General features: G+C 46.7%; 1 protein-coding gene across 3 annotated transcripts in view; it reads left to right on the forward strand.

The window, feature by feature from the left end:
- The window catches only part of MORC2 (MORC family CW-type zinc finger 2), a 160,470-nt gene that overhangs the window by 81,298 nt on the left and 51,822 nt on the right, over positions 1-27,350 (forward strand). For all 3 annotated transcript variants that reach the window (XM_040352267.1, XM_040352261.1, XM_040352252.1), the window contains exons 13-16: positions 3,120-3,205; positions 8,315-8,458; positions 13,417-13,571; positions 22,665-22,793. In XM_040352267.1, the coding sequence (XP_040208201.1) occupies positions 3,120-3,205; positions 8,315-8,458; positions 13,417-13,571; positions 22,665-22,793 (514 nt within the window). The remainder of the gene's footprint in view (positions 1-3,119; positions 3,206-8,314; positions 8,459-13,416; positions 13,572-22,664; positions 22,794-27,350) is intronic.

A 27,350-nucleotide genomic window follows, 5' to 3' on the forward strand; every position in this document is an offset into this window, starting at 1 on the left:
TTTCATGTAAACTGCTGTACAGAGCGTGAAAAATGTCTACTTTAACCATATGACAATTAAAGACTTTCACTTTTTTTTTTTATCTGAAGTCCAGCTTCCCTGTGTACCAGTGTACCGTTAATGGACCTCTGTTGCCAAAAAGAAAAAAAGCCTTTTCTATATTTTCTTGCCTCAACCTCTGTAGACCACTCCATATCTTCCTGGTATTTTGTCCTATAGGATATGAAAACGGGAAGACCACTTTCACACTGGGGCCGCCCGTGTTTAAGTGGCACTTTTTTGCTGCTAGTGAGGTGCTTTTAAGCCCAAAAAAGGGGTTAAAAACTCCTGTGTTGCAGGTCTTCCGAATCGCTGCCCATTCATTGCAATGGGCGCAGACGTTTTGGGAGCACTGTATACAGCGCTCCCAAACCACCCCAAAGATGCTGCATGCAGAATTTTTCTTAACATCCCATAAGCGCACGGCCTGGGTATAAAAGCATCCATTGTAATGAATGTGAGGCAGTTTTCAGGTGCTTTACATGTGCTATTTCTAGCACTAAAACACCAGAAAATGTCCTCAGTATGAAAGGGTTCTTGGTAGCCTCAGCAGCTGATCTCATTACCACTTAAGGACCCCTTCACGCCGATATACGTCGGCAGAATGGCACGGCTGGGCACATCAACGTATAGGTACGTTGCTCTTTAAACCCAGCCGTAGGGTCGCAGGCGGGCGCGATCCCGCGACCCGGTACGAAGCTCTGGGACCCGCGGACCCAATCGCCGCTGGAGTCCCGCGATCGGTTCCCGGAGCTGAAGAACGGGGTGAGCCGTGTGTAAACACGGCTTCCCTGTTCTTCACTGTGGCGGCAGCATCGATCGTGTCATCCCTTTTATAGGGGGACACAATCGATGACGTCGCACCTACAGACTCACCCCCCTACAGTTGTAAACACACTTCAGGGAACACATAACCCCAACAGCACCCCCTGTGGTAAACTGCAACTGTCATTTTCACAGTAAACAATGCATTTTAAATGCATTTTTTGCTGTGAAAATTACAATGGTCCCAAAAATGTGTCAAAATTGTCTGAAGTGTCCGCCATAATGTCGCAGTCACAAAAAAAACCGCTGATCGCCGCCATTGGTAGTAAAAAAAAAAAAAAATTTTTATAAAAATGCAATAAAACTATCCCCTATTTTGTAAACGCTATACATTTTGTGCAAACCAACCGATAAGCACTTATTGCTTTTTTTTTTTTTTTTTTTACCAATAATAGGTAGAAGAATACGTATCGGCCTAAACTGAGGAGAAAAAAAGGGGCAAGGTCCTTTAGCTGCATAGCTGGGTCTTAAGTGGTTAAAATGCACCTGCCCTTGCCATCCAGGAGATTTCTCCCACACCTCTGTAGTTTCATGCTTCTCCAGTGCAGGCAATGTCAGTGAGCACTGTTCTCCCTGAATACATAGCCAGTGTCTTCCTCTGCTGATTATTTGTAATAGCAAAACGGCCTGTGGAGCAAAGCTGTAGTATTGAAAATGAGATAAGTGTGTCCCTGAAAATCTCACAATACTGTACATTCTCTTTTAGATCTACCATCCTCTGTGTAGTGCAGGGACCTGCCTGATTAGATACAAAGTGTTTTTTTATAGATATTTGTGTCCACCTATTATTATATAGTATAGTTTTGGTAAATCTAAAGAGATTGTACAGAAATTGTACAATCTGATTGTATAGTTACGACCCCACCTTTATACATCTAAAATTAACTAGTTGCAGTAAGGCTGGATGGTCACATGGTGCTACATGTGCCGCATCCCAATCTCCCGGAAGTGGGGAACCGGCTAAAACAGGTACCCAATCCTCCCTCCCCCCTGAAATGTGCCAAATGGGGCACTGGAGGGGGAGAGGAGGGGGATAAGCAGAAGTTCCACTTTTGAGTGGAACTCGGCTTTAAGCCTTTCCCTGCCTGGATTTTTGTCCTTTATGGTTTATGTCAACCAAAAATTCCTGTAAGATTACATGTATATTTATCATGTAATTTACCGTTAAAATCCTCCCTTGCGTAGACATCCAAAAACCCAGAGACTGCTGCTAGACACCACCATCTTGGCTGTGATGTCAAAGCCCCAGCACTCAGAGCTTATCATTAAAAATCCCCATTGCATCTCTTCCAGCTGCTTTATAAAGGGTTATTTAGGCCCCTTTCACACTGAGGAGTTTTTCAGGCGGTGTAGCGCTAAAAATAGCGCCTAAATACCGGAGAGAAAAAAAATCTCCTGCAAGCAGTATCTTTGGAGCGGTGTCAATACCGCTCCTTCCTATTTAAAACCATGGAAAACCGCGGTAAAACTTGATTGTGTGATGTAAAAACAGATGTTTGCTGGTCTTCCTCCCTGCAACCTAGCGACGCCTGCCATGTGGGTCCCAACATGGGACAGCAAAGCTCAGGAAGCATGGGGGGGTTGGGCCAATGGATCGCTCTCTTTAGAAAGCAGTCTTTCAGCTTGTAATGTGTACACACAGCTGCTGGGAGTGTCTGTAAAATCTCTGCTGCCATCCCCACAAGCCTTACGACAGTTGCAGTAAAGGGGTTAAAGTATAACTAAGTATAACTTCTTCTTTTTTTCTTTTTTTTTTACCTGTGGACAGTGTGCAGTGGAATTGGAACACCTGTCATGTTTTTATTACTATCTGCAACGGTTAGGAAGATTTATCTCCTCTGTGTCCTATTTTTCCATTATCGAAAGTAAAAGAAAAATCCTGAATTTCGGGTTGCCCTCAGAAAAGTAATAGAAGGAAAATCTTCCAATTAAGACACTAGTTCTGGTGACCTGCGATTCCCAGAAGAATTACTTTAATTTGCGGAGATTTTGCCACTTCCTGTTTTCAAAGTGAAACGGGAAGTGAAGGGAAATCTCCCCAATGGGACACAGATGGCAACAAATAAACTGACAAGGGTTGTAACCCTCCCTTACTCTATCCCAAAATGTTTTACTTGTAGTGCTACTTTTAACAGTCTTGCACAGTAACACAGTGGTTTTAAATTTGTCTACGATGATAAACCTGTAGGTATTGTAAGCCTTCTGTTGCTAGTAATTGTAAAACCTCCAGGTCTAAATCTTTTTCTCCTGTCCAGGCTTCTCTAAGGCAAGTGCAGAATGCTGCAATTACAATCCGTCGGGAGGCAGATGTCAAGAAACGAATTAAGGAAGCCAAGCAAAGGTAATAATAGAAAATTGGATAATTAAAGTTTTTTTTTTTTTTTTGGAATATAATCCAAATAATTACACACGTGTAATTGATGGGTATTAGTTTAATATGATTTTTTTCACGAGACAGTTTTAATTGTTGCAGAAATCAGAACAAATAAATAAAATATATAGACTAGAAAAAGTTAAATAATAAAAAATACAAATGAGTCAATTCACTTCTTAAGACCCCTTTCACACTGGAGGCTTTTTTTAGGCGCTTTAGTGCTAAAAATAGAGCTAAAGTGCTTTCACACTGAGGCGCCACGCTGGCTGGATGTTAATTTTTTTCCCCTGCAAGCAGCATCCTTTGGGGCGCTTTAGGAGGGGTGTATAGACCCACTCAAGCACCCCTGCCCATTAAAAGCAATGGGCAGAGCCGCTGACTGGCTTTGCGGGTGCTTTGAACCCTTTATTCAGCTAGCGGGGGTTAAAAGTGCCCCGCTAGCGGCCGTGCTGTCGGTGTGAAAGAGCTCTAAGTTTAACTGCATTTGTTATTTTATTACATGGTAATTTCCTTATCAAAATTGTAACTTCTCGTTAATCGAGGGATGCAGGAAGTTTCAAAACTTTGTGATATACTGCCATTGTTTCGATAATCTCTGGCAGGAGAGTTGGGCTTTCTCAGGGTGCGAAATCCAAGTATCAATTGGTCTTCAATAGAGCTTCTGATGGTGGAGACACCCTGGTGGTCCCCAAAAGGTGGTAGCAGGTAAAGGAGCATTACACTGCAGAGACATCAGACCAGAGTATGTTCGTGATTAAGTGAAGGGTTTTGACAGACATAGTCGGGGTCAGCAACAAAGAAGGCAAGCATGCTAAGTCATCAACAACAGGTGAAAGCCTTTGGTATTAAAGTTGTTGCTAACAGGTAGTTGGTCTGAAGGCACAGCACCAACCACTCCAAAGGCTGGAGCCTAAATACAATTTTGGTCAGAGGACTCGCCAAGAGTTATTTCAGTGAACTCAAAGTTCTGGTGGGGAATCGGTGAGCACCACTGTACTTTTAGGTATTCTGAAAGTCCTGGCATGGATTCTAGAAGTGTTCTAAAAGCTGCAGTTTACAAGGAGATGGTAATCCCCCTTACCGTTTCATTTTTTAATATTACACATTAACGTGATACTAAAGCTTTTGAGTTTTTTTTTTTTAAAATAACAAACACGTTCTGCACACAGTGGCCCCGATCCGCCTCCCCGCATTAGATGACCCCCTCTGGGAAGCTCTCTCCCAAAGGGTGTTACCTTGCGGGCACACTCCTGAGTCATACACTCGGCGTCCATAGTCTTAGTGTATGACTCAGCCCTGGCGCCCGTGTCATTGGATTTGATTGACAGCAGCGGGAGCCAATGGCTGCGCTGCTATCAATCTATCCAATCAATTTCGGGACTCCGTAGAGAGAAGGACGGTGGGGATGCGCCTGTGTAAATTCGGGGCTCAGGTAAGTAAAACGAGGGGGGGGGGGGCTGGGGGCTGGACACTGCATCTCATGCATTAAGGTGAAAAAACACAACCCCTTTAAAGTATCCATTTATACAGTATAGGCTTTTTGTTCACCACATACTGTCTTCAGAACATTTTATACTGGTTGATTTTTTTTGTTTTGTTTCCACAACAAAAAGTAGGAATATTGAATCAAGTAATTTACTCGGTGAATACATATAGAACAATTGGCGCCTAAATTGTGCAGGGCATTAAGTTCACACTGGGGCCGCCCATGCGTTAGTGCTAAAGCGCAGTTAGTTTAAGTGCCGCTTTTCGGCCGCCAGCCTTTTAACCCAAAAGAAGGGGTTACAAGCACTCCTGTTGTGTCGCTTCCGAACAACTTTTCATTCATTGCAATGGGCAGGGGCATATTTGGAGCACTGTATACATCGCTCCCAAACCGCCCTAAAGATGCTGCTTGCAGGACTTTTTCTAACGTCTTTTTCTGACACTGTCCTTAAAAAAAAAAAAAAAAACTTTTTGGTCACTTGTATTTCTGGTAAAAGAAATGTAATCATCCCTTGTAATATAAAAAAGCATGGCAATAACTATTAAATGTGAGATCTGTGGGTCAAGAAGACCTCAAATCTCTTTTAAACTAAAATGCAACTGTGTGTGTGTGGGGGGGGGGTTCAGTGAGTAAAATAAGTATTTGATCCCCAAGCAAAACATGACTTGGTACTTAGTGGATAAACACTTGTTGGCAAGCACAGAGGTAAGACATTCCTTGTAGTTGGTTACCAGGTTGCACACATCTCAGGAGGGATTTTTGGTCCACTCTTTACAGATCTTCTCTAAATCCTTCAAGTACAACTAAAGGCAAAACTTTTATTTTTTGTTTTGGATGGAGTGGAGAGGGATTAGAACACTTGTCAGTTTTTTTGCTGTCTGCCCCGTTAAGGAGACTGGCCCTCGATTTGTCTTGTTTACCATTATCATTATAAGTGAAAGTAAAAGAAAATGTCAAACTTTGGGTTGTCCCCTAAAAAGTAATACAGAGGAAATCTTCCAATGGGGACACCAGTTCTGGTGACCTGGGGGTTTTCAAGGAATTCCCTTAATTTTCAAGTATTTCCGTTCACTTCCTGTTTGGCTATGAGACAGAAAGTGAAGGGAAATCTCCAAAATGGCACACAGATGGCAAAAAAATTTAAAAAAATCTGACAGGGTTTATAACCCTCCCTGGTTCTATCCAAAATGGGAAAAAAGTTTTGCCCATAGTTCTACTTTAAGGTTTCTTGGCTGCCGCTTGGCAACTCGACGTTTCAGCTGCCTCCATACATTTTCTATAGAAATAAAGCGGAGTTCCACACAAGTGCCTCACCCCCTTACATGCCACGTTTGTTTTTGGGGGGGAGGGAGTGGGGGCTTCGTTAGGAGTGGGACTTCCTGTCCCACTTCCTCCTTCTGCCCAGGCGCCACCTAGGTGACTCCTTCTCTCGCCTTAGGCGGCCTCTCCCTTTAGGCGATCTCCTGGGACACGTGACGGGTCCCAGGAGATCGCCTACTCCGGGAGCGCAGCACGACGCGCGAATGCGGCGTGGGTGCCCAGAGTGGCAATGGAGGCGCCGGCGAAGAGGGGGAAAGGAGCGATGCTCCGTTCGGCCGCATCGCCGGACCGTGGAACAGGTAAATGTCTGTTTATTAGGAATCAACAGCTACAAAAAGTGGAGCTGCTGACTAATAAACAAAGAAAGGCTGGAACTCCGCTTTAAGGTCTGCAGACTTGCTAGGCCACTCCATGACCTTAATGTGCTTTTTCTTGAGCCACTCCTTTGTTGCCTTTGGCGGTATATTTTGGGTCATTATCATCTTCAGTGTTTTGGCTGAGGGAAGACGGTTCTCATCTGAGATTTTACAATACATGTCCCCGTCCATTGGCACCTCAATGTGGCAAAGTCGGCCTGTACATTATTAGTAGAGAGATGGCCCCGAAGCATGTTTTCACCTCCATGCTTGGTTGTAGTGATGGTGTTCATAGGCTCTCATAGTCAGCATTTTACTTCCTCCTAACATTGAGAGCCGAGTTAATGCCAAAGAGCTACATTTTTGTCTCATCTGACCAGAGAATTTTTTCTCAATCCTTCTCTGCATCATTTAGATGTTCATTGGCATGACTGTACATGTGCCTTCTTGAGGAGGGGTCCCAAATGACTTGAGATCATTCACAAACTCGTCCCATGTAGTTCTGGGCTGATCCCTCACTTTTTTCATGATCATCCTTACCCAATGAGGCAAAGCCTTGCATAGAGCTTCAGACCAGGGGCAATTGATGGTTATTTAGTATTTCTTCCATTTGCAAGTAATCGCTTCCAACAGTTGTCTCACCAAGCTTCTTGCTGATTTTGTCTTGTAACCCATTCCAGCCCCCTTTGACAGCTCTTTGGATGGTGGGTTTGAATAGAAGAGATTCTTTGGACAGTTGTCTTTTATACGCATAACAAATTGTAGTTGGGAGCACCAGCACCTTCTTAAATTGACAGGACTAATCTGTGTACCTCATGAGCAGCATACACTGTAGCCAGTCTGTGTGAGCCAGAATTATTGTTGGTTGGTAGGGGATCAAATACTTATTTTACTCACTGAACTGCAACTGATTTAACTCCCCCCATAGGTTGTTTCTCAACCACTTGCCGACCATATAGCTTCTATATACGGCGGCAAGGTGGCTCTGCTGCGCAGGAACACATACCTAATATGTGATCCTGCACTTCCGGGTCTGGGGCGTGAACAGGGGTTTGCCTATGTAAACAAGCAGATCACCATTCTGCCAGTAGGAAAGGGCACATTTTTTAGCACTGGTCCCCAAAAAGTGTCAGTGTCCGATTTGTCTGACAAAATATCGCAGTCCCGCTAGATCGCTGTCATTACTAGCTAAAGGAATAAATGAATAAAAATATCCCATAGATTTGTAGATGCTATAACTTTTGCGCAAACCAATCAATACATGCTTTTTGCTATTTTTTTTTTTTTAAACAAAAATATGTAGCAGAATACTAAATTCATGAAGAAATGTATTTATTATTTTAATTTTTTTAATTTTTTTTTATTTTATTGGATGTGTTTTATAGCAGAAAGTAAAAAAATACTGTTTCTTTTTCAAAACTGTCAGCCCATTTTTCTTTATAGCGCAAAAAATAAAAACCAGAGGTGATTAAATACCACCAAATGAAAGCATGAAAAAAGGGCATACATTTTATTTGGGTACATCGTTGCACGACTGCGCAATTGTCAGTTTAAGTAACGCAGTTCCGTATGACAAATAATGGCCTGGTCATTAAAGGGAGTAAATCTTCTGGAGATCAAGTGGTTAATACGTATCGGTATTTTATTCCTTCTACAAAGATGCAAAAGAAGGTGCTGCTCTTATTGGCTTTGCATAGTAATTTACCGATTCTTAACTTTTTGATCACAGAATTATGGAATCATTTTATTTTTTTCCCTGTTGTCTCAATGTGGAAAATACAAGCCCATATTTTGGTGTTGCATGCTAATGATCCACTGTATATTCTGATACTTAATAGAAGTTAAGAATGGCACCTGGACTCAGGACATTGTTAGGTTGGATATTTGATAATTTTTTTATATTTTATCCTGTAGGGCACTAAAAGAACCAAAGGAGCTAAACTTTATATTTGGTGTGAATATCGAAGAGCGGGAGCTGGATGGCATGTTTGTGTACAACTGCAGCCGCTTAATTAAAATGTATGAGAAAGTTGGCCCTCAGCTTTCAGAGGTCGGAGTGTAAGTACCAACCAGCTTTTTTTCATTTGATAACGTACACTTTTGGGTTAATTTACAAGCTTGCAGGTCTCTGACAACAGTTCCTGGAATTCATAAAGACTGGCACGGACAGATTTTGCAAAACTGTCATGTGTTCTTAAAGGTTAAATGTATGTACCTGTCTAGAACTTGAACTGGGGGCACACTGCGCCACTTTTAGATCGCATACGAAACACTTTTGAAAAATCTGCCTGTGCCAGTTTCTTTCTCTGTATGCTAAAAGAGTTAGTCTTACTTGGCTCCACCTTCGTAAGCTTTGAACTATAGGTAAAATCTGTGTTATGTTGAATTTGGCACATTCATTGCACCACAATATAAAAGTGGATATACATGAATTTGCTTTCAGAATCAGAAATGTCACATATGCTTTATGAATTTGGCACAATACATTAACCAGAGGAATTAATGCCAAAAAAGTGGCAGATCAACTTTATTAAATACCCCCCCCCCCCCCCACTAAGTTTAGCCAAACGGTAATAACAGCAGGTGGCTGGAGGAGTCTCAGCCCAGCTCAGTAAGTGGTTTTATGGTGGTGCCTTATACAGTTCATACCTCCTTGAAAATTTTCCAAATTTTTTCATGTTCCAACCAAAACCGTAAATGTATTTTATTGGGATTTTATGTGATAGACCAACGCAAAGTGGCACATAATTGTGAAGTGGAAGGAAATTGATAAATGGTTTAATTATTTTTATATATATATATATTTATATTTAATTAGATCTCTGTAATATATATCTGTAAAGTGTGGCATGCATTTTATTTCAGCCCCCTTTACTCTGATACCCCTAACTCAAATCTAGTGGAACCAATTGCCTTAAGAGGTCTATTTATTAGTAAATAGTCCATGGGCCAGATTCAGGTAGCTCGGCGCATCTTTGTGCGGGCGTAGCGCATCTCATATGCGCTACGCCGACGTAACATTGAGAGGCGAGAGCAGTATTCACAAAGCACTCGCTCCCTACGTTGTGCCAGTAAATTGGCCGGCGTAAGCCCGCCTAATTCAAAGTAGGAAGGAAGTGGGCGTGATCCATTTAAATGAAGCTTGACCCCATGCAAATGATGGGCCGAATGAACGTCGCATGCGCCGTCCCGTGGACGCATCCCAGTGCGCATGCTCACAATCACGTTGAAAATACTCCATAAGATACGTTGAATCACTGCCTACGACGTGACGTAACTTAAGCCCAGCCCTATTCACGTACTACTACGTAAACTACGTAAAATACGACGGCTGTTCCCTGGTCCATACCTTAACATGTCTTACCCCGCTTTAGGAGGGATAACTTTACGCCGGACATAAGCCTTACGTAAATCACGTATAAGAATGCGCCAGGCGCAAGTACGTTCCTGAATCGGCGTATCTCCCTCATTTGCATATTCAAATCGTAAATCAATGGAAGCGCCCCTTGCGGCCAGCGTAAATATGCGCCCACGATACGACTGCATAGGAAACTTACGTCGGTCGGAAGAAGCCTATTTTCAGGCGTATCTAGTTCTGTGGGCACGGCGCACAGATACGACGGCGCACACTTGCACGGCGTATCTCGAGATACTTCGGCGTAAGTGCTACGTGAATCCGGGCCCATGTGTGTAATTTAATCTCCGTATAAATGCTACTGTTCTGTGAAGTCCTAATAGGTTTGTTAGAGAACCTTGGTAAACAAGCAGCATCATGAAGGCCAAGGAACACACCAGACAGGTGAGGGCTAAAGTTGTGGAGAGGTTTAAAGCAGGTTAGGTTATAAAAATTATCCAAAGTTTGGAACAAACTCGCAGAGCTATTCAATCCAACGTCCGAAATGGAAAGAGAGTGGCACAACTGCAAACCTACCAAGACATGATCGTCCACATAAACTGACAATCCAGGCAAGGAAAGCGTTAATCGGAGAAGCAGCCAAGAGGCCCATGGTAAATCTGTAGGAACTGCAGAGATCCACAGCTCAGGTGGGAAAGTCTGTTCACAGGACTACTATTAGTCGTGCACTCCACAAATCTGGCATTTATAGAAGAGGGGCAAGAAGAAAGCCATTGTTGAAAGAAAGCCATAAGAAGTCCTGTTTGCAGTTTGCAAGAAGCCATGTTGGGGACACAGCAATTATGTGGAAGAAGGTGTTCGCATCAGATGAGACCAAAATGTTACTTTTTGGCCTAAAAGTAAAACGCTATGTGTGGCGGAAAACTAACACTGTACATCACCCTGAACACACCAACCCCACCGTGAAACGTGGTGGCATCATATTGTGGGGATGCTTTTCTTTTCAGCAGAGACAGGGAAGATGGATGGAGCCAAATACAGAGAAATCTTAGAAGTAAACCTGTTATGCCGCGTACTCACGATCGGAAATTCTGACAACAAAAAAGTGGCTATTTTTCCAACGGAATGTTGGCTTAAACTTGTGTTGCATACACACGGTCACACAAATGCTGTCGGAAATTTCGACAGTCAAGAACGCTGTGACAAACAAAACTGACAAGCCGAGAAAAATTTAAAGCGGAGGTCCACCCTAAATTTTTTTTTTTTACAAGCCAGCAGCTACAAATACTTTTAAAAAAAATGGAAACTTGCCTGTCCAGCATGCCCGCAATGTCGTCAGACGAGGCAGAGCAATCGCTTGGTCCTCAGATGCTGCCGCGGCCATGCTCACTGCCCTGTTCCCTACTGCGAATGGGTGAGTAGGGCGGCATGCCATCAAAGGTCTCGCTCTCTGAGACATCAGGGGGGACGGAAAGTGGCGTAGATTCCCACGGGAGTTTATGCCCGGAAGTGGGTGCAAATACCTGTCTTATTCAGGTATCTGCACCCCCCTCCCCCCTGAAAGGTGCCAAATGTGACACCAGAGGGGGGAGGGTTCCAAAAAGCAGAAGTTCAATTTTTGGGTGGAACTCCGCTTTGAGTTGAGTAATTCCGAGCATGCGTGGAATTTTGTGCGTCTGAATTGCATACAGACGATCGGAATTTCCGACAAGAACTTTTCTTGTCGGAAAAATTGAGAACCAGTTTTCAAATTTTTGCTGTCGGAAATTTCGAGAGAGAGTCAGATGGAGCCTACACACCGAACTTTTCTTGTTGGAAAGTCTGCAGAAGACTTGAGATGGAGGTTCACCTTGCAGCAGGACAATGATTCTAAACATACAGCCAGAGCTGCAATGGAATGCTTTAGATTAGGGTTGTCCCGATACCACTTTTTAAGACCGAGTACTAAGGACTAAGTACCGATACTTTTTTTTCCAAGTACTCGCCGATACCGAATACCGATACTTTTTTTTTAATCTCATGTGACAGCGGCACATGTGTCAGTCGTGTTGTTTTTTTTTTTATTTTATTTTTTATCTTTAACAATTTGTTTTTAATTTTTTACAATTTTTTTTTTTTTTTACAATCTTTATTTATAAGGCTTTCTTTTTTTTTTTTTTTTTTTTTTTTTAAGGGGGGGGGGGGGGGGGGGCCGTGTCAGTGTGTGTTTGTTTGTTTTTTTTTTGTTTTCTACAATAATTTTTTATTTTATTTTTTTCAGCCCTGTTGGGGGGCTTTGGTGAGATATCAGGGGTCTTAACTGACCTCTGACATCTCTCCTTTGAGACAGGGAAAGGTACTAAGGACACATGTTCCCCAGTCCCTTTCTCAGCAGCATCAGCTGCGCTGAAAATGAATGGAGTGAAGACAGTGTCTTCTCCATTCATAAACTGAAACATTGTAAACACAGGTTATGATGTTTCAGTTATGTGAATAGACAGTCAGTGATCACTCACTCTGTCTATTCGGAGCAGTAAGGAGACGGATTTACCGGCTCCTACCCCACTCTCCATCCTGACATTTCCAGGGGGTGGAGGAGGAGCACGGAAGGGGAGAGATACACGGTGGGAGAGAGAAACACGGCAGGGGACATGGAGTACTCGGGCAAATGCTTGGTATCGGGACAACCCTAGTTTAGATCAAAGCATATTCATGTGTTTAGAATGGCCCAGACCTAAATCTAATTGAGAATATGTGGAAAAATTGCTGTTGAGACGCTCTCCATCCAATCTGACAGATCTTGAGATATTTTGCAAAGAAGAATGGGCAAAAAATGCAAAGCTGGTAGAGACATCCCCAAATAGACTTGCAGCTGTAATTGCAGCAAAAGGTGGTTCTACAAAGTATTGACACTTTTCACACACACACACACACACACACACACACACACACATATATATATAATTTGTAAAAAATGTTTTTATCGCTTAAAATACATTTACATTATTGGTTGTAACCTAACAAAATGTGGAAAATTTCAAGGGGCATGGATACTTTTTCAAGACACTGTATACTATGTACACAGTATTGATCATGTATTTGTAAATGGTTCGTTTCCTGGAGCATCAAATTATAGTGAAAACATGCATTATGAAGTGGCAGAAAGTTGGGAATATTGCTAAAATCGACAGCTTGTTTGTTTATCACTTATGCGAGCAGGGGTATTGTGTGTGACTTTAACTGGCAATGTTTTCCTTTTTTAGAAGGTTTCAAAGGATTTTTTTTTTTTTTTTTTTAATTCTCTTACCTGCTACAAAATACTTTTTTGCAGTTGGTTGCAGTCTTGTTGGGAAGTCTAAGGCCCCTTTCACACTGGGGCGGGAGGTGCGGTGGCGGTATAGCGATGCTATTTTTAGCGGCACTATACCGTCGGAATTGCGGCAGTATTCGGCCGCTAGCGGTGCGGTTTTAACACCCACTAGCTAGTGTAAGAGCGTCTGCAAAGCGCTCCAGTGTGAAAGGGGTCTAAGTGACTTCAGTTAACAATTTTGTTGCCAATCCACACAAGAAAATACATAATATAACCTCACTATACACTTTGAAGAAGTCAAAGAGTAAAAATGATATCTGAGAACAGTGCATTTTCTGTATTTTTTTTATGTTATGGAACATTCTTTTCTAGGGCCTGTGGAGGTGTAGTGGGAGTAGTTGATGTCCCCTATCTTGTCCTGGAACCTACACACAACAAACAGGACTTTGCAGATGCAAAGGAGTACAAACACCTTTTGAAAGCTATGGGGGAGCACTTGGCACAATATTGGAAAGACATTGGCATCGGTGAGTTGTTTACAAATACTGAGGTAAAAAATTACTGAATGTTACTTCTAGACATTTTGGTGAACTCACGCTAAAGGTTGATTTTTATTTTTTATCTGGGTTTTTCTCTTTCGTTCATAGACGGACACAGCCTTCATTGACCTTAGGGTTATGCTTCTTCCTACCAGGAGATTTAGGCAGAATTCTACAGCACTTAAGGTGTTAAAAACTTTCCTTCATGCCGCTCCTCCCAGGGGGCGTGGCTCCCCCAGGCATAACCCCCACTCTGCTCTAGCAGCTTCAGTTTGTTTTCTGCCTAACGACAGGAGGTCAAGGCTATCTCTGGAGTTCCTGGACTCTGGAGTTTTTTTCTGGCGATTTTTCTCGCTTTTTTTATTATTTTGTTCCTGCATTTTTGAATCCTGCGATTCTTCTATCAACAGCCGACTGGGTGACAGGCTGGGTCCTCGACCCTTGTAGTCCCCCCATGTTCGGCCTTCGAGCGTGTGCCGGCCCTCAGCTCAGCTTTGGGACGTCCACGACAGGCCCCATTGCTCCAGGGGCGGCCGGGGAACTTTGGTTCTAGGGCACACATATGACCGGTCTCTATGGCTTTGTCACAGTGTGTCTGGCCGACAGCCATGCCGTTTACGGACGTTGGTTCTGTCTGGGATACCTCCAGCCGGGTAGTCGCAGGACAGGTAAGTAGTGGCCCCTTACTCATGTAAGTGGTCTGGCTGGTGGTTTCCCTGGGGAGGTCGACTGAGGGTCCGCCCTGCTTTCCTCTCTCCCCTTCCTCTCCCTCCTTCCCCTGACTGGGTAGTGGCTGTGAAGGGGGGCCTCCTGGGTTTTCTTTGTTACCACCGGGGCCCGTGTGTTGTTGGGGGACTATGTTGTTACTCTGGGGGGTGCTGCTGTGTGCTGCTGTGTTCTATGAGGTAATTTTTACCTCAGACAGCGGCCGTCTTGGAAATCTCCTTGGTAACGCTGTGATTCTTTTCTGAGGTAACAGACAAAGCAGTCAGTGCTGCTGTGTTCTATGAGGTAATTTTTACCTCAGACAGCGGCCGTCTTGGAAATCTCCTTGGTAACGCTGTGATTCTTTTCTAAATGTGACAGACAAAGCAGTCAGTGCTGCTGTGTTCTATGAGGTAATTTTTACCTCAGATGGTGGCCATCTTGGAAATCTCCTTGGTAACGATGTGATTCTTCCCTGAGATGACTCGGCACAGCCTCTGGTCAGTTTTAGTGCTGTTACAGTTTTAGTGCTGTGAATCTTCCATGAGGTGAATACACATCACAGTCAGCACATCAGAGCACACCTGAGGTTTTTCAGCTCCCTCTGCAGCTGGGTGAGGTGGTGAATACCGGGGGCCCCCATGCTCTGCAATAGCAGCAAGGAGGTGACCAGTGGGTTTTTTTTTTTTTTTTGTCCTGCCTTGCAGGGTGGGTGACTCAGCGCTGACACTATGGAACTCAAGCTATGCCTGAGTTAACCCTTAACGCCCCTCCCCCTGCCACATCTGTTATGTTGGCTGTCCTGGGTTTCTTGCCAGGTTTGAAGCAGCTAGTGCCCGGATGGGGGGTAAAAAAGCGCCCCCTCCCTGAAGCCTGCTTCTGGGGATGACACAGAATCGCTGTTTTTTTCTGGTTCTGTTATGTCAGAGGCTGCGGGTTTTAACCCTTATGGATAGTGAGGATGACTCTGCTGCAGTCAGTTGCTGGCAAGAATTTGTTGGAGCTCTTGTTTCTGCGGTGCGTGAGGCTCTAAAAATTGAGGATGTGGCGGAGACACCTCCGTGTCAGTACCAGCAGACTACCACGCATCGCTGAAGTGTTTCCTTGTGTTCCTTATTTGGACTATATGTTATACAAGGAATGGGATGCACCGCAAAAAGTTTGTCAAAAAACTTTGCAACCCGTTACCCCCTTGAGGGGGGCTTTAAAAAAAAAAAAAGTAGGTCTCTCCTCCGCCAGTGGACCCCCCTGTGTCCAGACTGCGCAAGGCCACCACATTGCCTGTGGAAGGGGCTCCTGCATTTCAGGATCCCGCTGATAGGAGAGTGGAGGCCGTGGCCCGCTCCCTATTCACGGTGGTGGGTTCGGCGGTGAGGCCGGCTCTGGCCGGGGCCCTGGCAGGCCCCGACTAAAAGGGCGAAGCTCCTGCTGCAGGAGCTGGAAGAAGGACCTCTAAGGTGGCCTTGGTGATGGCCGTTAAGGGTGAACGGTCCTTTTGGGTCTTCCCTGACTGGCATCATTGAGGATGCCACAGGTGGTAAGCGCATGCTGTTCCCACGGTTTGGGAAGGGCTAGGGACCTCGCCCTGTGCAAGGACCCTCCTTGCCTACCTCCAAGCGTTTTTTCGCTCGCCCTGTGCGGTGGGGGTAGGTCTACATGGTGCTTGAATCCCCGCTGCGGGGTAGCTGCGCACCGGATACCGCATGCCTAACAAGTCTGCGGACATACCTGCTTCCGCCTGAAGGTCTGCTCCCGCCCGTGTCTCGGGTGGGAGACTGGCTTCGCATTGCAAAGTGTTTTCCTTGGGGTACAAGATTGAGTTTCTCTCTTGTCTGCCAAACAGGTTTTTTCCCTCCGGCTTCTGGCCTCCTCCGGTTCGCCGGTTGACTCCGTCAGGGACTGTCCAGGATCTTCTGGTCAGGGGAGTGATTGTGCCAGTTCCCTCGTTGGAACGGTCTCGGGGTTTTACTCCATTCTGTTTGTGTCCCCATGGAGGATGGGGCCCGGTCGATCCTGGGCCTCAAGTCCCTCGTTTTGTTTTGTCAGGTTTTTCTGGCATCCTTGGATGTCATGAACGTGTACCTGCATATCCTCAAACCACCAGAGATTCTGTGCTTTGCGGTCGGGGGGGACCATTTTCAATGGTGTCCTTCCCATTCGGTGGGTTTTCGCCAAGGTGCTCGTACCGATACTGGCCCGGCTGTGACAGCGGGGGTTTGTTATCATGGGATGTCTGGACGACATTCTCCTACGAGCTTCTTCGAGCTCTGCATTGGTGGAGCCGTGTCTATCACGTGTCAGGCTCTCCGAGTGTTCGGCTGGTTTCTGGATTGTCCTGAAATCGGGGTTGATTCCGTCTCGGGGATACCTGAGACTGGTCCTGGATTCCTCCGGGGCGGGAGTGTTTTTCTCTTAGCGGAAAAACTTCAGACTCTGCTATCTGCTGTGCAGCAGTTGCCGACCCAGAAGCGGTCATCTCTGCGATTCTGCAGGAAGGTTCTGGGTCAGTTGGTAGCCTCTTTCGAGGCGGTTCCGTATGCCCAATTCCACGCCAGGGTACTACGGAGGGAACTGCTGTCACGATGGGACTAGCTTCCGTCATCTCTGGATTACCAGATTCAGTTGAGTCATCTGATCATGTCTCCCCTGGTATGGTGGCTGGCGTTTCCGGTGCTTCGGGCCGGAAAGTCATTTTTCTGCAGGCCACTGGACAGTGGTCACGACGGATGCCAGCCTCTCCGGTTGGGGAGGGGCGCTTGGGGCACCCAGTCAGCCCAGGGGCACTGGACTCAGGTGGAGTCCTGCCTACTGATCAACGTTCTGGAGCTCCGAGCAATCAAGCTTTACCTTACCAGGTGGTCCCTGGATCTACAGGGCCGACCGGTCAGGATCCTGTCCGATAACACCACGTCCGTGGCGTAGGTTGATCATCAGGGAGGCACACGGAGTTCTGTTGCAGCGACGGGGGTCGCGCCCATCCTTTCGGTGGGCCGAAGGGTCCGTTCCGGCTCTATCGGCCGGGTACATTCCGGGAATACGGAATTGGCTAGCCGACTACCTAAGTCGCACTGCACTGGGCCAAGGAGAGTGGTCTCTCCACCCGCAGGTGTTTCGGGGTCTGTGCCGAAAGTGGGGCACTCCGGACGTGGACCTTCTAGCGTCCCGTCTCTATCGGTAGGTGCCACGGTTCGTGGCCAGGTTTAAGGACCCGTGGGCGGACGCGTCAGGCGCGTTGGTGGCTCCTTGGGGTCGCTGTCGCCTACTTTACACCTTCCCTCCTCGGAAGCTTCTTCCTCGCCTGCTGCGCAGAGTAGAAGCTGTAGGGATTCTATCGGTCCTGATTGCCCCAGATTGGCCGCGTCGCTTCTGGTACGCGGACCAGGTGCGTCTGCTGGCAGACGCCCCCTAGCGTCTTCCCCTGGGAATTGATTTTCTGTTACAGGGTCCAATCTTCCACCCTGTTTCACAGCCACCGGCCTTAGCGGCGTGGCTGTTGAGAGCCAGGGGCTTAAGGACCGAGGCCTATTGGGCTCGGTGGTCTCTACCGTGCTGCCTGCACGGAGGTCTACCTCACGTAGGTTTTTTCCTCATACATGGAAGGCCTACTTCTCTGTGTGTGGGGAGATGAACTGGCACTCTCGTACATGCATTGTGTACAGGATTCTGCTGTCTTTGCAGCAGGGAGTGGTTCAGGCTCTCGCCTTACGTACGGTTAGGAGCCAGATTTCTGCTCTGGCTGTTTTTTACTTGCAGCGACCCTTGGCATCGCACTCCTGGGTGCGTGCGTTGGGTCAGGGGGTCTGGCAGGTGGCCCCTCCGGTGCGCCCTCCATTACCCCCATGGGACTTGAATTTAGTCCTTTCAGTGCTTCGGGATGCTCCCTTTGAGGACATTCGGGAGGTTTTTTGTTTTATTGTCACAAAAGGTGATTTTATTTCTGGTAGCAATTACCTCGATCAGACGGGTGTCTGTCTGTTCTGGTGGCCTTGTCTTGCAAGGCTCCCTGCTTGGTCATCCGTAAGGATGAGGTGGTGCTGCGGCCGCAGCCGTTTTTCTCCCTTAGGTCGTTTCGGCTTTTCACTTGGATGTAGACATTGTTCTTCCATCCTTGTGTCCTCAGCCGAAGAACCCGAAGGAGGCCACTTTACATTCTTTGGATGTGGTTCGGGCCCTTCGAGTTTACTTGTCGGCGACAGCTCCGTTCAGGATGTCGGACTCGCTGTTCGTGTCTGTGTCCGGTCCCAGTAAGGGCCTGGCAGTTTCGTCGGCCACCATTTCCAGGTGGATCCGACGGATTGTGCTTCAGGCCTATGCCCTGAAGGGCGGGCGCCCCCCTTTCGGGTCATGGTGCATTCGACCAGGGCGATCGGGGCCTCTTGGGCTTTCCGACACCAAGCCTCTGTGTTACTGGTGTGTAAGGCTGCGACCTGGTCGTCGGTCCACGCTTTTTCAAAGTTTTATATGGTGGATGTGAGTGCATCTTCGGATGCCTCCATTGGCCGCAGGGTGTTACAGGCGGCAGTTTAAGGTTGGAGTTCCTCCGTTGAGTAACTCCGGTTTTTGTTTGGGGTGTAACCTGTTTTTGCTGTGTTATTTTTCCCACCCCTTGAATTTTTTTGACACTGCTTGGGGACGTCCCTAAGGTCAATGAAGGCTGTGTCCGTCTATGAACGAAAGAGAAAAAAGGATTTTTGTACTCACCGTAAAATCCATTTCTCTGAGTTCATAGACGGACACAGCACCCACCCTCCTTTGTTTGTACTGCTTGTTACGAACTGAAGCTGCTAGAGCAGAGTGGGGGTTATGCCTGGGGGAGCCACGCCCCCTGGGAGGAGCGGCATGAAGGAAAGTTTTTAACACCTTAAGTGCTGTAGAATTCTGCCTAAATCTCCTGGTAGGAAGAAGCATAACCCTAAGGTCAATGAAGGCTGTGTCCGTCTATGAACTCAGAGAAATGGATTTTACGGTGAGTACAAAAATCCTTTTTTTTTGTCATTTAAATGTAAAAGTATTTATTTTTTTCCATTACAGTGCAGAAAAAGTATATAACTTTGTCATTCGTTCTCATTCATTGAAGGATTCCTACACATTTGAGTTGTGCTGTAGCCTACAGGAGGATCTGGACACTGGCAACCAAAAAAATAACCGTGACTAGCTTGGTATACCTTCCCATTCTCAGCAAACCTTATATTTTGTGCTAGTGTCCTAGGAGGCAGAATGTCTTTTGCTGTACTGAGAGAGGTCCAACTATTCTTGCTAGCCATTTTTTCCAAGTTTAAATCCTTTTCTTCAATCAGCATTTTCCTCTTGCTTTAAGGTGTTTCTATACACAGCAATTGAGACCAGTGTACCCTCAGCACTAACTTTGGAGGCCATACCCAGGCCTTGCTGGATTGGATGATTTGGCGAATGTGTAACTAGGGCACTGGGCTTTGTATTATGACGCTTTCCAGATCTGAGTATATTGTGTTAGCTGTGGGGGGCTTTCTGGGTTCAGAGCTGTGGTACAGACTCTGGTGTTACCCAGTTTCTGAAGACTCACTTTGTGAGTAGGTGAGCAGACCATGCATTGTGAGCTACCTTTCTATTAGGACTGTTGGGCACCCTTATGATCCCCGTTTTCTTTTGGCCTACTGTGAAAAAGGTTCATGCTGCACAAATGAGCAATGACGCACTTGCCTCTGTGCTCTTGTTCCTGCCATTCAGCATAAGGTAACTTCTTCCCACTTCTCTTAATCAGAAGTGGTATGGGGAACTTTCATGGTTGGTCTTTGCTGTTTGCCAACAGTGACTTAGTCATCTCTCACCATCCGACTCTCTCCTGTTATTAGCAGCTGGTTTGTGAATAACTAAGGCTTAGCCTTGTACCTGGTCCCTGAGCTACATTGTCTCTGCCTTGCAGTGCAACATGCCGACTATCAGGCATACGAGTAGCACTCTAACAGGTCTTTCCAGCTGTCAGAACACAGTCCTAGTGGGAGGATTCTTCAATTCACCTCGCTTGTGTGGATGGGGGAATCTGTCTTTTTTTTTCCCATTAGCTGAATGAAGGGGGGGGGGGGGGGGGAATAGACCCGTTAATGGCTAGCCTTGGAGAGACCATTTCCCCTCTATCTATTCATGGCACATTACCTTAGAATTGAAAAAGCAACCAGCCCTAAGACTACCAATATATTCGCAGTGCACCTACTAGTCTCTCACATCCTTTAGCGGTCTGGGCTAATCCTGACCCCCATATGTTGGCAGTTTTCTGCTTGCTTGAGTAGTGTTTTATTGAGAAGTGGGCCTTTCCTTTCCCACTGTGCCCCCTGCAGTAGCCCATTTTAACTACTTGCCTACTGGGCACGTTTACCCCCTTCCTGCCCATGCCAAATTTCACATGGTCCTGCAAAACTGTACCCATATAATTTTTTCACACCAATAGTTTTCGTTTAGTGGTATTTAATCACTACTGTTTTTTTTTTTGTAAAATTTTGTAAAGCGGTACGTTTTCTACTTTTACTCATGTTCGCTGATTAGGCGACACTGGTATGCAGCACTGATGGGTGACACCGATGGGTGACACTGATGAGGAGGCACTGGTGGGCACTAATTGGCAGCACTGGTGGGCACTGTTTGGACTGTACTGATAATCCAGGAAACTGCTAATCAGTGCCCTGATTATCGGTGTAGATGTCCCTTTAACGGAAGCCGGTTATCGGCTCTCCTCTTGTTTCTTTGCGCTGACATGAGGAAAGGAGTACTGATAACTTGCATCTGTTACATTGTAATCAGCTGTCATTGGGCACAGCTGATCACGTGGTAAAGGGCTGCTGGAATTGGACTCAGCGTTTTAGAGCATGGTGCGCGATCACGGGAGGACGTCATATGACAGCCTCCTGGCAAAGTAAGCCCACACTGTAGCTGTCATTCGGCTATAGCGCAGGCAGGAAGTAGTTAATAAAGCTCTAAAGATCCCTGTAGGCAATAAGGATGGGCACAGGCGTGTTTGCAACCTGCACATGCAGGGCCTGCCAGGAAGTCGGCACTGCACATTGCTAATCGCAGGCAGTGAAATGTTTCTCGATCTCTGCAGCTCCAGATCGTGAAAATGTCCCATTGCTTGCGATTAGCGCTGTGCAGAGCCGACTTCCTGGCGGGCTCTGCATGTGCAGGTTGCAACCACTCCTGAACTCCTCCTTGATAGTCAATTATGCCTGTTTTTTATTTATTTTTTTCCCTTTAGGATTCAGTCGAACATGTCGTGATTCTTTTCAATCCTTGTTTTCTCTGGCTGGGCCTGCATTAAAACCTACCTTGACCCCGACGTTGATTTGTCAAACTATAAGGGAATAGAGTAGTGCCATTAAAATGTATTCTGTTTTTCTCTAAACTAATCCCCTGTGGATTTTGGAATGTTTAAAGCTCATGCCAGCAGCCCTAAGCGAAGACGTTGATGGGTTAGTAGATATCGCTTGTCTTTCCCCAATGAGTCTCCTGTCGGTATAAATGCAGAGAACGGCTTGGCTGAAACACTGGGCTGCAGAACAGGTCCGTGTGCATGTGCTTTGAGGACCGCATCCTTTTTGGAGCTGCATAGTTATGTCCCCTTTTTTCCCCCAGTGCACCGGCAATTCATTCCCTTTGATGTGGGCTCCAAGTTCAAGTTTGTAGCTCTGCCATTCAGCCTGTTTTCCACACCTTGAGTGGTCAGCAAGGTGCTAAATCCTGTGCTCACTTTTGTTGCGCTCCCAGGGCATCAGTATTGTGAGATATCTTAACTATCTCCTGCGGGAGCAGTTAGCAAAGGGTTCTTATGAACAATGGGATAAAGACCTTAATGCAGACCTTACCACTCACAAGAACACCACAGTCCCCCTCTCCAGCCACAAGGGCCCACTCCTGGGGGGGGGGTCTGTTCCCGCCACATACCACAGCACAATCCTGGAGCTGCACAGCACATGCACAGACAATCCATCCACAGACCTCTAATTTGGCCCCTACTGTGGCTCAACTATAGACCTTAACGATTAAGCCCCAGTAGGGAATGAAATGTGTTAAAGAGAGGTCTCTGGGTTAGGTGGGAATAAAGGTTTGAGGTTAACCCTTTGGGACCCTGTAATTTTTTTTAACTGTTGTTACTGGATCGTTTGAGGTGGGCTTATAATTCTCGAACTGTGCCTCCAAGTTGAGTGACAATTGTAGAATCCTATAGAAGAAACTGAGGTATCCCTGAAATGAGATTGTTTAACTTTCCACACTGATATGGCCAGTTTTAGAATGGACAACTGGAATCCTATGTGCTTTGTTTTCATTCATACAAGTTATTGATCTGTTTTCTAGTACACATGCATATGTTTTTATGACAACTTTCTGCTTTTTTTCCCCATCTTATAGCTGAGAAAGGAATTGCAAAGTTCTGGGATGAGTTTGGTTATATATCGGCAAAATGGAAACAGCATCCATCGTCTGAGTTGAGGTATAAAAGAAGACGAGCAATGGAGATCCCAACCACTATTCAGTGTGGTAAGAAGCACTTTATGAAATGTATTATATTTTTTTAATAATAATTCCTTGCTACCAACATAAAACACAACACGCCTTTACATAAAGTACTTTTGTAATGCTACCCTTTTGCATTTTCTAACATTGCTCGAAATCTTTGCAATAACAGCAAATTGTACGTTGGGTATAATATTCTGTGGATGACATATTGCAGACTTTGCAGGTTTCTGCCTAACACCAATAGGTGCCAATATATAGTTATTTACATGACAGTCAGCTCTGTGTAAGAAATTACTGCCTCCCCATATAACTTTTATATCTAATATCACAAGAGGACGACAAGCAAAATGCGTGTAATTTTAGTTCATGTATATCTGTGCCTGTTAAAGGGGTTGTAAAGCTTTGTGTTTTTCTCTTTCTTTCATGGACGAACACAGCCTAAGTCTTGACAAAGTGGGTATTGGCCTTCATTCAGGAGTGACTAGGCAGAAACTTATAGAAAGTGTTAAACACATCACACACCATACAGTCCCGGCCAGGGAGTGGTCCCTCTGGGTATAACCCCTCTCTCTGCATTTCGCAGATCAGTTTTTTTCTGCCTAGCTAATGAGAAGACAAGGCTCCCTTAGGGCCCATAGGCCTGGAGGTTTATTTCAAATTGAAATATTTTTATTTTATTTTTTTGTTCCTGTGATCTACAATCAACTGCCAACTGGGTGACAGGCTGGATCCCAGATCCTTGTAGTCTCCCCAGTTTCGGCCATCGAGCGTGTGCTGACCGTAGCTACGCGCTGGTTCGTCCACGACATGCCCATCACTCTATGGGTGGCCGGTGAGCTACACGCTCCAGGGCATGCATATGACCGGTCTATAGGGCCAAGTCGCAGCAGCCGGGCCGACAGTCACTTCCGTAACCATGCAGAAGATGGTCTGTCTGGGATGCTTCCAGCAGAATCCACGCAGGAAGGTTAAGTAGTAATCCCCTGCTTCGGCAGGAGGACATAGCTGGACATTCCCGGGGAGGTCGAGTAGGGGGTATCGTCTTCCTTTCCTCCTTCCCTCCTCCCTGGGCTGTCTGAGCTAGGCTGGCTGCTGGGGGGGGGGGGGGTGTCCACCTGTGAGGGAACTGCGCTGTACGTCCACTACAAATGCTATAAGCTGCCATGAAAAGTTTCTTACCTGTGTGTTCCCTTCCATGGTGTTGGTGGCCATTTTTCCTGTGCCCCACACTGTTTGGCCTCTATCTGCTAATCTCTGTGGCCATTTTGCCTGTGCTCCACGCTGTGTTTTGGCCTCTATCAGGCGCGTGGGTTAGCATGGCTTCTGCAGCAGACGCCTTTTCCCCTGAAACACCTGAGCTAGCAATTGATGCCCCTGCATCGGACGCTATGTCGGCAATCCTAGATGCTTTTGTTGCCAAGGTGGAAGCGGCGCGTGGGAACACGGGGGGGGGGGTAAAAAGTGCCCCCGCCACCTTCTGGGGTCAACTCTGATGCGGAGCCGGGTCCAACTACGGCTCATGACCCTGGCTCTGATGTATCTGAGGATACGGACAGTGAGGAAGACTCCGGATCTGGGTCAGCACGCCATAAGGCTCTGGTAGGTGACCTTATCACCACAGTGCGAGATACTCTAAAAATAGAGGGGTCTGCGGAAGCATAAGGCGTAGGTCCCTTTTGGGTTCCGTAAGCCGACCTGCACTGCTAAGGTGTTTCCTTGTGTGTCTTATTTAAACAAACTTTTATACAAGAAGTGGGACAAGCCACAGAAGGTTTTTTCAGTCCCTAAAAATTTGGCGGTGCGTTACCCTCTTGAGGAGAGTTTCCTGAAAAAATGGACCTCTCCCCCGATAGTGGACCCTCCCGTGTCCAGACTAAACAACGTAATCACGGTTCTGGTGGAAGGGGCTCCTGCTTTTAAGGACCCTGCGGACAAGAAGGCTGAGGTGGTTACCCGCAACCTTTACACGATGGTGGGCTCGGCTGTGCGCTCAATGATAGTTGGGGCCCTGGTGTCTCAGACACTCACTGAATGGGCAAAGATATTGCACAATGGGTTAAAAGCACGTCGGGCTCCCCCGGACGAGGTAGCTCTGGCCGACCAGTTGCTACAGGACCTAAAGTTAGTTTGCGAGTTAGCCTTGGACACTATTCCTCTGCTGCTAGAGCCTCAAGCTATGCAGAGGTGTTACGCCGTCTACTTTGGCTAAAAGTGTTGGTCTGCGGACCAATCTTCCAAGAAGGCCCTGATGGATTTTCCCTTTAAGGGCGACAGACTTTTTGGAGCAGCCCTGGATGACATAATTAAAGATGCCACAGGAAGTAAGAATACGCTGCTCCCACAATCCACAAAGGGTAAGGAGCCACGCCGTAGGCAAAGGGCCCTCCTTCACCGCGCACAAGCATTTTTTTCGTCCGCCCAGTGCGGCAGGTAAAAGACCCCAGACCGATAAAGCGCTTGCTCAGGGACAGAAGCGTCCCCGGTTTCGCCAGCCCAACAAGGCTGCAAACAAATCTACGTCCTCATGAAGTTCTGCCCCCACCCATCTCTCGGGTGGGGAGACTTTTTTTGCGAATTCGCGACCTGGTGGACATCTCAGATCCCCGACCAGTGGGTTTGCGAAGTAGTTTCTGCAGGGTACAAGATAGTTTCTCTCTTGCCCATCAAACATATTTTTTTCCCTCCAACCTCCAGCTAACTCGTCGGGAAGCCCAATATGGGGCGGTTCAAGACCTGCTGATACGCGGGGTGATCATTCCTGTCCCAGTACAGGAACGGTTTCAGGGGATTTACTCAAATCTGTTCATAGTACCAAAGAAGGAGGGCGTTCGTCCAATCCTGGATCTCAGGGCCCTTAATTGCTTTGTGAAGGTACAAGGATTCCGGATGGAATCGGTTCGCTCTGTTGTCACTGCCCTCCATCTGGGGGACTTTCTGGCATCCTTGGACATCAAGGACACATATTTGCATGTCCCCATATGCACCAGGCATCAGATGTCCTGCGCTTTGCGGTCGGGGAAGACCACCATCAATTTGTGGCTCTCCCCTTTGGTCTGGCATCGGCACCAAGGGTGTTCAAGGTGTTTGCCCCGATTCTGGCCCTACTTAGGCTGGATTCACACCTATGCAGTTTTAGTGCATTTTGCAGATTTGCACTACAGTCCATTTAACATGGTTTCCTATGGAACACATTCTGTAGTGCAAATCTGCAAAATGCAAAAAGCACAAAAAATGCATAGGTGTGAATCCAGCCTAAGACAGTGTGGCATCGCTTTCGTGGGCCACTTCAAGCTCAGAATTGGAGGAGAGCGTGTCTATAACCTGTCAGACCCTCCGAGACTTTGGTTGGGTGCTGAACACTCAGAAGTCAGTAATGGTATCGAGTCGACGCTTAGTGTATCTGGAGTTGATTCTGGACTCCTCAGAGGCGAAAGTTTTTCTCCCTATGGCAAAGTTGCAGACCCTTCGGGCTGCGATGCGGCAGTTGACATCCCAAAGATGGTCGTCATTCCGCTTTTGCATGCGAGTCCTGGGCCTCATGGTAGCCTCCTTCGAGGCGGTACCGTAATGCGCAATTTCACACGCGAGTGTTACAGAAGGAAATTCTGTCCAAATGGGACAGTTGCCCATCATCCCTGGATTGTCAAATCCGGGTGAGCCACCTAATCAGGACCTCCCTAGTTTGATGGCTGACATCACCGGCACTTCTGTCCGGGAAGTCGTTCCTTCCTTTTCACTGGATGGTGGTCACGACGGACGCCAGCCTTACCGGTTGGGGGGTTCAGTCGACCCAGGGTCGGACTCCGGAGGAATCTCACTTGCCGATCAATGTCCTGGATCTTCGAGCGATCTGGCTTTGCCTCTCCACATGGTCTCAGAGGCTACAGGGGCGTCCAGCCAGGATCCATTTGGACAACGCCACGGCGGTGGCGTATGTCAACCCAGGGTTCGACAAAATACGGGCGCACGGTCGCAATTGCGACTAGAATTAGCGACCTGGCGCCCGGGGAAGGAAGCTTAGGCATGCAGAATGGCGCAAAGCCGCAGCCTCAATTACCTGTGTCTCCGTGCCTCATCCTGTCTCCGTGCGCCCCCACCACGTGATTGCGGCGAGCCGCTCAAGCTGGTAATTGAGACCCAAGCTTCCTTCTGTGATCTGAAGCGCTAAACATTTACCCTTTAAAATCTCCATAGGCGACGTTTAAAAAAATTCTACAGGTTGCATGTTTTGAGTTAGAGGTCGTCTAGGGCTAGAATTATTGCTCTCCCTCTACCAATCGCGGCGATACCTCACATGTGTGGTTTGAACACCGTTTACATATAAGGGCGTTACTCATGTATGCGTGCGCTTCTGCACGCGAGCTCGGCGGGGAAAGTGCGCGTTTTCTGGCTCCTAACTTTTTTAGCTGGCTCCTAGATTCCAAGCAAATTTGTCAAACCCTGTGTCAACCATCAAGGAGGAACAAGAAGCTCAGCTTGCAGCATCGGAGGTCGCTCACATCCGAAGGTGGTCAGAAAGGAGCGTAGTGGCCCTGTCGGCCATATAAATTCCGGGCGTGGAAAACTGGCAGGCGGACT

The sequence above is a fragment of the Rana temporaria genome, chromosome 1 (genome assembly GCF_905171775.1).
Source record: "Rana temporaria chromosome 1, aRanTem1.1, whole genome shotgun sequence".
Lineage (NCBI taxonomy): Eukaryota > Metazoa > Chordata > Amphibia > Anura > Ranidae > Rana > Rana temporaria.